The sequence below is a fragment of the Brachycentrus maculatus genome, unplaced genomic scaffold (assembly GCF_059751285.1).
Source record: "Brachycentrus maculatus isolate JH-2025_06_01 unplaced genomic scaffold, ASM5975128v1 h1tg000119l, whole genome shotgun sequence".
NCBI classification, from domain to species: Eukaryota; Metazoa; Arthropoda; class Insecta; order Trichoptera; family Brachycentridae; genus Brachycentrus; species Brachycentrus maculatus.
Window position 1 is genome coordinate 3,128,797 of NW_028280872.1, and position 11,225 is coordinate 3,140,021.

At 32.7% G+C, this 11,225-nt stretch overlaps 1 protein-coding gene and 1 long non-coding RNA gene across 2 annotated transcripts; both read left to right on the top strand.

Annotated features, from left to right (window-relative positions):
• The first annotated feature begins 315 nt into the window (after positions 1-315).
• On the top strand, positions 316-1,108 carry LOC148309674 (uncharacterized). Its single transcript, XR_015837498.1, has 2 exons — positions 316-450; positions 541-1,108. It is a non-coding gene; the product is annotated as an uncharacterized LOC148309674 (long non-coding RNA).
• A 2,325-nt stretch (positions 1,109-3,433) lies between these two features.
• Positions 3,434-4,701, top strand: LOC148309675 (uncharacterized). Its single transcript, XM_088259718.1, has 2 exons — positions 3,434-3,454; positions 4,033-4,701. Exons 1-2 carry the CDS (start codon positions 3,434-3,436, stop codon positions 4,699-4,701), a joined length of 690 nt encoding a protein of 229 aa, XP_088115844.1.
• Positions 4,702-11,225: the final 6,524 nt, after the last annotated feature.

The following is an 11,225-nucleotide window of genomic DNA, read 5'->3' on the forward strand; positions in this document are numbered from 1 at the left end:
TATTTAGATCGGTTAGTCGGTAATGTAGGGCATTGCTCGCGCTAACTTGCACTTTCGTTCACCGCAGAATAGGTAATACTCGTAGGCTCGTTGAAAATAGATCTTATCAGAGTCGCACTGTGTTATGCAAGTTAGATCAATATACACCAATGTCTTTCATTTCGAATATTACACGATATCAAATAAGGTGTCTAATACATTTTTTAATACAATAAATTCTAATTATTGATTCGACGTTTAATTTGTAGAGCTCCATTTTAATTTAACTATTAATTTTTAAATCAAACACAGATTTTTTGAGTCTACTAAGTTGTATTTTAACCGTTTGATTGCCGATCGTCGATTTTCGTCGATTCGTGTTTTAACGAAGATTGCCGATCGTCGATTTCCGTCGATTGCGTCAGTCGTGCTCTGATTCGCGCGTACGTAGGGTGTGGTGCTGCGGCGTTGGTAAATATTATTCTAATATTATCTTAATAGTTGTAAGATCGTAGTAAACCGTTTAAATTTCAGATTCATTTATTATTTTTTTTATTTTAGTTAATTTAAAAAACATAATGTCGAGCGCGTCCTCTGAAATGTCTGATAGCGGGAGCGACGATTTCCACTCCTCTAATTCAAGTTCGAGTAAGAGTAGCTCTGGTGAGAGTGATGTCATATCCGTGTTTCCCAACCGCAGGATGCGAATTTCCAGTAATTCTTCTGATCGTGACCAAGAAATGGAGAGTAACACCAGAAATTACTCATTTACAAATGTACCTCCCGGAACCAATTTTTCTACCGAAAATTCTCATTTTTTCGAAACGCCTGGACTTCGGGATCCTCCTCCGCGTGATTCCAAACCTATATCATATTTTGATTTATTTTTTAATGTCATTCTGTTAACAACGATAAAAAATGAAACCAACAAATATGCCCAACAATTTCTTGAAAACTCTTCTGGTCTGTAGTAATAAAGATGGTGCTGGGCTGCGTAGATCAACGACTATTTGTGCTTATTGTAAGAAGGGTGTCCACACGGCGTGTGCAGGAAAGCAGAGTTGTTGATTTTCTTTTGTTTTTCATTTTTGTCTTTCTTTTTTTCTAAATAAAATACTGTATTCATTTATACAAGCGTTTTATTTCAAATATTTCGACATTCTTTAATAAAACACCGAAAAAATCATCAAAATTCATGAAAATTCAAAGAATTTATGGGGTTTTAAAAAAATATATAGTTTCATAAAAAATGATGTTTTTTTGGTGGCATTTTACAAGAAACTGTATGCATTTTTTGGCACTCAAACGGTTAATAAAAAAAACATAAAAAATTAATATTGTTTCGCCTAGTTATGGCTAGAAACAATTGCCACAGTATTAATTTTCATGTGTTTTTTTTAAATAAAATACAACTTAGTTGACTCAAAAAAATTGTGTTTGATTTTAAAATTAATATCTAAAATAAATTCTCTCAACCTTCAATGTCCCAATGACGCATATCGCTCACTGCTTTCAAGAACGTCATAAATAAAAAAACTTGATTTTTCAGGAGAACCTTTTTAAAGTTTAAAAATATAATACAATGTATTAAAAATTAATATCAAGCCACTTATTGAACTTTTTACTGTGCAACAGATCTTTTTAGGTAAAACCTGAAGGTTTTTTCTCCATTTGAAAAATATTTAGTTTATTTCAAAAAATACTTCAACACTACCTTTTCTTCAAAATGCAAAAACAACACGTACTGCCCTGTAGCGGGTAAATATTAAGTTTAAAATATGTCTCTTTTGCTAGGATATAGTACATTTTCCTGGCATTCCGAAAACATGCACAACTGAAAATTGAGGATTTTTGATTTATGACGTTCTTGAAAGGAGTGAGCGATATCTAAAATTAAGACTTAGCTTCACATACGGTGTTTGAAAATGTCGCAATGGATTTTATGAAATTGTGGTATTTACCAAATAAAACTTAAATAAAAAATCGAAAGACTTTACCACAAAGTGACTGTCGGTTGATGAAAAGTTATTGCGGGTTTTATAAGGAAAAGAAAATAACTCATTTCCATACATAATACACAACAATTTTTAAAGAAATCCATTCTTTTGAACCCTCATCACTATACACACCGCATTACTTTTTGAGATCTTGTGATGCATTGACCTTTATGAAAAAAAAAATGTGACAGAAATTTTCAATTTGATTCTCTATGTTTTAGCTTATAGCACAAACGCAATATTTGGCAGATTAAAGCAACCTTGCTCCTCAATGTTTTCTAAAGAACCAAGTAATAGCATAATTAAATATGCGAAGATGCGTACAAACATGTGTGAAATCCTGTTAGAATACAACTTAAAACACTACTTCATGACTACCGGTTTCGGTTATCATCTTTCTCTCTCTTTCAAAGAATAATAATAATTTTTGCTTTATATAAATCGATGTCCGCCTCCGTAGTGTAATGGTCAGCACGCTCCGCTACCGTTCTGGAGGTCCCGGGTTCGATTCCCAGGGGGGTCAAATAAATATAAGTGATTTTTTCACTGTAATATTTATTCAATATTACCCTGGACTGGTACCTGAAGCGGAGGGCTGATCACCTTTCCTTCGTGTGTAAACGATCAAGATAACACTGTGTTCATATGAATAAGTGCCCTATGCACCATTGGGGTGCGAATAAGGGTTTATTATTATTATATATAAAACTATAATTGGAGATAATCCAGATTTGTGGACAAGTATTTGGACACACTCAAAATGTTTTAAATAAAGTATTGTTTTTAATTGGTATTGTAGAAAATACACGACGATTGATAAGGAAAGTGTGATAGTTGATAGGGCGTTATATTGATATATTTTAATAGTTTCGTTTGAATAGCTAGCAATGCACTTCGTTTGAGTGCTTCTCCACATTAATTGAATTTCCAATTGTATTTTTTAATATAATCATTCGATAGTATTAAATCCGCACCTGATCGCCAGATGCAAATGTCAGTGACCACTGTAAAACAAGTACTATTAGGTTAAAATTACGATTTCAGTATTAGAATCCAATTAAACATGTTCATTAGTAGTTATCGGCGTCGCAATTAAGTGGACTCAATTCTTCGTATTATTTTACATAATGTCAGTATTATACGAAATGTACGTCATGGAAAATATAATAAAATTTAAACGTCTAAATGTTGTAAAAGGGTTTCTGCTAAATAAAAAAATCTTAATCCAATCATAGATGACTTTTGTGAACTTAACCCTTTCCGTTCCACCAAAATTTAAAAAAATCTAGGTAGACAGTTACATTCCAATTGGATTTTTTTGTCCTCTGCTCCACATACTGTTGTAATAGATACGAGTGACAAAAATGTAGGCTTGAAATTCAAATAAATAATACTTATGATGAAAAAATGTCGAATAACATCCGACATGGGACCTAAGAGCAAAAAAAGGATGTCGAATGAGATTCGACATTGGACCGGTAAGGGTTAATCATGGAATATCATGAAATTGATCATTTCATTACCATACCACAGAGTTAACAATGCTTTTAACATACAAATAGTAAAACAATATGTTGACTTTTAAATTGACTGTAATTTTTTATTAATATCTCACATATTTCATAGTTAAATTTAAGGTAGGTAACACAAAATTTTCATAACCGCATTTCAATATGATTTAATCAATGTAGAATAATAAATTTATTGAAAGAATAATTTATTTTACATTACCCTTAATTAAAAAAAATGTTTTATTAAAAGGGTCACTGCTAAATAACAGCTTATTCAAAATAATCATAGCAAATTCAAACATGATGCGATATGAGATTTATGATAAACATATGTATGACTTCCAAAAATTTTAGTAGTGTGGTTGTCCATCATGAATGTTACATGTGTGTAAAGTAATCACTTAACCGGCCTACGACACGTCCTGTAAATACTCAGACTTCCACATTCTTCTTCATTTTTGTTGAAATATCAAAAAATGTAAATTGAAATTTGCTTATTATAAAAAAATATTATAATAATGTGATTCAAATTGCTTTAATTTCAGGTTGCAGTTCTGGTTTGTTTGTTCGGGTACGCAGCCGCTCAGGGTGGCATCGGCGGAGGGTGGGTCGCTGGTCCCTGGATAGGAGTCGGCGGCGGGCAGGGCGGCTGGGGAGGTCAAGGGGGATGGGGAGGAGCACATTTATATGGAGCAGCACCCCTCGCTCACGACGGCAGAGTGGTCGACACGCCTGAAGTGGCTCACGCCAAGGCCGCCCATCTCCAAGCGCACGCCGCCGCCTCACACGGCCACATCGGAGGCGGGCTCTACGCCGGAGTGGGCCAAGCCGGTGGTCTATACGCCGGAGTGGGCCAAGCCGGGGGTCTATATGCAGGAGCGGGCCAAGCCGGAGGATACGGGCATGGCAAGTGGCACGGCCCTATCGCCCACATTGAGCTCACCCACGACGGGAAATTCGTCAAGGACACTCCTGAAGTCGCTCACGCCAAGGCCCAGCACTTTGCCGCCGTCGCTCATATCAAGGGAGGTCACTTGGGAGGGGGTATGTGGGCAGGAGAAGGAGGCATGGGTGGAGGAATAGGTGGAGACATGAGTGGACAGTACAAGGGTGAAGGTCTGGCTGAAGGCCAATACAGGGGAGAGGGAGAGGCCGAGGGTAGCTACCACGAAGGTGCTGGACTCTGGCAAGGAGGGCTCGGATACAGAAAGTAATTTCAAGCTACAGAAACGACTCTCCCACCTGAATTGTAAACTAATCTAGATTATTAAAAATTTAACACTCGTATTATTAATATCTCACCAATAATTGAGGTTTATTTCATTTCACACGACTGGTTTCGAAAACTATAGGCGTTTTTATCGATAGGTGATCGTGAAATGAAATAAAACTCAATTAGCGTTCTAATACAAGTGTGTCATTTTAAATAAGCATCATGTCATCCCACAAAGTTAATGCAAATTCAATAAATAATACAACATAACTATACTAGAGATGATATCAGCTGCCGAATCGGGTCAAACAATTCAACAAACCACGTTCAAGTGAAATGGAAATCGACTCTAGATATAAGGAAAATCATCTCTAGTTATGAAATAACTCAAAATATACTTTGCATATTATATATAAAACACATGTGTTTAAATTAATGTAATGCATTCACCTGCTTCGCTCATATTCAACGAGATCAGAAATGAATATTATGATACGATGATGTCTCACGCATTTTCTCATGTATCATGATTTGAACTGTACAGTTCATTCTTTGTAGTAGATACTAAACTATGTAAAAAATGCTTTAAATAAAATTTGATTCATATTTTTTGTTTTATTTAAGAAAGATGAATATTTAAACTCTTTATTTTTTCAGCACATATCTTTGTGTAAAACAAGTTTTCTTTCACAAATGTTGGATTTTACTTGACTTAGGAGTTATTCTTATCGATATTTTTCAAGACAGTTGAAGGATATATCAGATTCTCTAAAATTTGAGTAATATGGTTGTCAATCATGGGTAGAATGGTAAATGTTAGCAGTGTATGAGGTAGGCATGGTTTATCGAATTAAAAGCGAATAAAATAATGATTTCTTTAAAATATATCTTTACTTAATTCAGTTTTTAGATTCGATCATTTAAAGCTAATCAAGGCTTTCAGTGCTCAAATTTGGTTGCGTATTGCGTATTTCTAGCTCCTAATACATTTTAAAATTTTTGTTGGAAAGAAATACAACCGGGAAAAAGTAACGAATATTTTTCCAATCAAAACACAAAGAGTAACAGTTACATACTCGTATTAATCTCGAGTATTGTATTATACAATTGATCGATAAAGCCAGCTTAATCGATCGTTTTAAACATTTATTAATCTATTTTTTAAACGCCTTACCAGTATATTTACCATATCAAAGTGCATATACAGATTTTGTATTTTTTTATTTCTTTAGTTAGCTTATATTACACTAATATAAACTATTATTTACACATAATTTACATCATGTTTAAATATATATATATATATATATATATATATATATATATATATATATATATATATATATATATATATATATATATATATATATATATATATATATATATATATATATATATATATATATATATATATATATATATATATATATATATATATATATATATATACATATAATACGAGTTTGAAGTGATATCTAATGAGATTTTTGTGAAATAATGACAAGTTGTAAACTCTGAAAATGTGCAAATATTCCTATCTCAATAGGCTTCTCCATCAATGTTTAGAATAATAATATATTTTATTCCTGCTCTACTAAGCTGTGGGTGCAATAATTAGTCTTTTTTATTATTTACAACTGTGTTAAAATCAGCTCGCTGGTAATTAAAACACTGCGCTCCAGTGCTGCCACATCGCCCACTCCTTTCAAGAACGTCATAAATCAAAAATCGTCAATTTTCAGTTGTGCATGTTTTCGGAATGCCCAGAAAATGTACTATATCCCAGCAAAAGAGGCATATTTTCAACTTAATATTTACCCTTTACAGGGCAGAAAGTGTTGTTTTTGCATTTTGAGAAAAATGTATGGTTTAATTATTTTTTTAAATATACTAAATATTTTTCAAATGCAGAAAAATCTTCAGGTTTTACCTAAAAAGATCTGTCGCACAGTAAAAAGTTAAATAAGTGGCTTGATATTTATTTTTCATACATTGTATTCTATTTTTAAACTTTAAAAACGTTCTCCTGAAAAATCAAGTTTATTGATTTATGATGTTCTTGAATGGAGTGAGCGACATGTCCAGCCCCCATATGTGCTCCACAATCCGTTTTAAGATGAAGTTGAAGCTCTTCATCGGCTTCTCCTAGAAACCTGCCACTCTATACCTTATTAGCCCCATCCTAGTGCGGTATGTGTGCTGAAGCAAATATACCACTCTCGCTTTAAAGTCGAGACACCAATAGATATCTCTAATAATTTTACGTATTTGTAAAAATGAATTTACAAATTGGGTATCAAGACTCTGACCTTTTCGAAATTAATGACAAGTCAAATATTTGTGAAACATTAAATTTCCTAAGTATTTCTTAATTTGAGAACACTTATCAAATTTTTACGGCGCTATAACTTGCAGTCACAAAACGAGAAATCAAAGTAATGTTTTCATAAAATAATTACTCTCAATTTGGAAACATTGCAATAATCAAATATGCCCAATACAAAACCTTTAGAAATCAAATTTCAATAAAATGGTTTTTTAATAATTTATTTAAAAAGGAAATCGCAATATTTTGTTATTAAAAGTACACAATACACATTGTAACACGTTTTGTTAAGCATGCATTGACTTACGATATATAGACTGTAGTGGACATGACAAATAAATGTTTTTTTTGTTGAGAAAAGCTCAATCAATGATTTTTTAAAGACAGTTCATCGAATCATAAAAGTGGCAGGGGATATTAAAAAAAGGGGATTTTAATTAGAAATCATTATTTTCATATCCGAAACCTTTAAAGGCTTAAATAAATAAAAAAATACTTTGTAAAAATAATCCGGGGTTAATTGCATTAATCCAAATAAAAGGGTCTCTACTAAATAAAAGCTTTCTCAATCCAACAAAGATTTCTGTTGTGAACTCATTTGTCATGAGATTAATGATATACGTAGTTCCAAAATGTTAAGTAGTGTGGTTGTTAATCGTGGATAGAATAATGAATGTTGCACATGTATAATGTGATCACTTAACCAGCCTACGACAGATCATAAGCCCTGTAAATACCCAGACTTCCATATTCTTCTTCATCTATGTTGGGATGTGACTTCATGATTTGAAATTCTTACAAGTTTATGGAATCATCTCTTTCCAATTCCAAGTCCAATTTTTTTTTAATAGTTATTTTTCATATTAGTAAGAAAAATAAGTATGAAAATTTGTACCAGATCGTGGTATAATATACTCTTAGGGATTTTTTAAACGGAGCTCTCTACGCTTTTTAATTTAATTTTTATTTTTAATTTTTAATTTAATTTTAATTTAATTTTTTGTTTTCTGTAAGTCAAGTATTTACTATTTTATATTAACACTTTTATTCTAGCTCTACGTTTTATAATATCTATTGTATTCTTGCCAGTGCCCTTTACTATAACCCAAATTATATTGTATACCCACACACAGGCCATGCCGTTGTGGGATTTTTTTTTGTATTTATATTTTATTTATATTTTTTGTACTAGTATTTATATTTTGTTGTATAATGCAAAAAAAAACAAAAAAAGGAAAAAAAACATAAAAAAGTTCAAATAGTTTGTCAAGTCCTCTTATTCAGTTAAAGTCGCCGTTATAAATGTTTTACACGAGAAAACACAACATATGAACGTAATATAAACAAGCATATATTCTGTATGAATCAAGGTTGTATGTTTTGGTAGACACTTCCGTTTTGGTGTTGAGAAATTGAATTATATTTGCATACATCTTGTAACTGCAATATATGATTGGAATATATTTGTAATATGATGTTACAGAAATTTGTAAAGAATTTCATTATCAGATTGAATTTTGTTGTTATTGATCTTATAATTTTTTTTAAAGGAATAACCCGTAAAGCGTCTATTTTAGATGCTTGTCTGCAGGTAGGATAGTAAGGATAGGGAAGGTAAATGTGAAAAATACATCACAAACACACAGACCAATTAAAAATAAATCTTTCTTGAATTCATTTTCCTAACCATCAAGCAGAGAAAGTTGATGTACTTCGGACGCGTCATGAGAAATGAAAAATATCGTTTTCACCACATAATCATACAAGAAAAGATTGAGTGGCGAAGAATTCAAGGACCCCGAAGGACATCATGACTGAAAAACCTACGACAATGGTTTGGCAGAAGCACCAAATCTCTGTTCCGAGCAGCATTATCAAAATTAGATTTTCCTCTATGTGCAGCTGACAGAGAGTCCCTCAGGACTCTATAACTGCTGCGGGTGGATGGTGGGCTCAGATTCCAAAAAAAAAAAAAAAAGCATTATCAAAAGTGAAGATTACCATGATGATCGTCAATCTTCGTTAGAAGTGGCACAGAAAGAAGAAGAATTCATTTTGCAATCGGCGGGAATCGAACCGGCGACGCCAGTTTCTCAGTCGAGCGTCTACCTATGCCACGGCGCCTGTCATATAAAATGTACATGAACAATTTGACATTTTAAAATATATTTCTCAGAATTATAGACTAAATTCAATATTATTATTTATTGAATAAGTATTTTCAGGTTTTATGACCTGTCGTAGGCTGGTTAAGTGATTACACACGTCCAACATTCACCATCCTACCCACGATTGACAATTACATTACTCATCTTTTTTTAACTCATATCATAAATCTAACGACGCTAACGCTTCATGTTTGAGTTCACGGGAGCCATATATGGTTGGTTTGAGAAAGCTCCCGTGAACGCAAACATGAATCATTATTAGATGTTTGATATGTGGTATATATGAGTTTTTGTAATAATTGAGTATTGTGGTTGTCAATCATGGGTAGGATGGTCAATTTTACACGCTTTATAACCCCTGTAAATACACAGACATACATATTCTTCTTCATCTATGTTAAGATGTCAAAAAAAATTAAAAAAATAAAAACTCACAAGTGGAGAAACCCAGATTTGTGAACAAGGATTCAGACACACCCAACATTTTGTGAATAAAAACAATAATTGTATCATGGATGAGAGATAAATGATAGGCAATGCTTCGAGGACAAAATGCGACATTTATCGATTATTTTCTTCAGTCAACATCGACAAAATATTTGAAATACCAAATTGCTCTATTGTTATTGAATACGTGATCAAATTATCGACTTACGCATTCTGTTTGTATGTCAATAAGCCCGCCTATCAGCTGCCGTAGGCCGGGATGTGAACACTTAACCTTTTGAAAAATATGCAAGCGTACGCCCGCTAGCCCACACTAACAATAGATGCATAATAACACATCGGAGGCGTCGTGGCAATGCATTATGGTGCAGTTTCGAAATTGGCACTGTTAATCATCATAATAGTAATTTCTCACCTACTACACAGATATGATCATAATTTTCAGAGAAAATTATGTATGAACGAATTTAATATCGTAATATATTCTGTTTAAAATGACTTATTAGATCTAATCAAATTAATAATTGGTACATAAGATGATTATTCGTATGTACATATGTATTTTCTTCTTACTGGCTCGATCACAACTCTTTGTAGACTGTTGGGGTCAACACTCCTCGTCCTCAGGTTGAAGGTCCTTCCATCATATGTCGCCTAGGTCATGTCTTCGAATCGTGTTATCTTTATGTAGCATCCCTTAATTTTTTGGTCTTCCTCTAGATGTCTTTCGAGGAAGATCCATGGCAATCGCCCGGTTTACAATATGTTCAGGTTCTCTACGTCATATGTGCCCATACCATCTCAATTGCCTTTTCTTTTTCCTTACTTATGGATGCCTGTTATACCCAGGATTCCTATATGCGTGAACTCTTTATTCTGTCTTTGAGGGACAATCCTAGCTAAGTTTTAGTTTAAGAATTGTATTACAATAAAAATCATTCAATTTAAATTCATTTCGCACGAAAAATATATTAAATCATAGCTTTCAACCCCTGCCTTGCTGTATATATAAGACAGAATTTTGTCTAGCCTCACACCAGTTTGATGATGTAGGGTACGACGAAATCCGGTCAGTGGTCAAATAAAATATGTTATTTTTTTTAATTGAAAGCATTAACTTTGTGGATTATAATGATATATTATTTTGAGAAATAAAAAGACTTTGTTTTTTGATCTACCTACTCACATTTTTATTAACAACCAACAAGTTTCGGCAACAACCTGTTGCCCTGCATTTTATGACTAATAAACCATTTAGTCATAAAATAAACCCTAAAAAGGGCAACAGGTTGTTGCCGAAACTAGTTGGTTGTTAATAAAAATGTGAGTGGGTTAAAAAAAAAACAAAGTCTTTTTATTTCTCAAAATAATATAAATAAAATATGTGTGGAAAAAACTATACGGTTGTTACTTTATTTTATAATAAGTATATGAAGAATTTAGCAAAAAAGTATGTAAAATTTACAATTGTAAATAAAGACACTTGTTAATTACCTCTTAAGTATTATATTTATTTTTAACGACTAGTTTCAGATGCTACAGATGATTTCGTCTACGGGTTTAATTGTAAACACTTAAAACATA

Excerpts from the sequence above, each read along its gene's own strand:
- LOC148309675 (XM_088259718.1), top strand. The coding sequence starts at position 3,434 with ATGAGATTCGACATTGGACCG. Across the intron at positions 3,455-4,032 it reads TGAGATTCGACATTGGACCG|GTTGCAGTTCTGGTTTGTTT; the intron begins GTAAGGGTTAAT and ends CTTTAATTTCAG.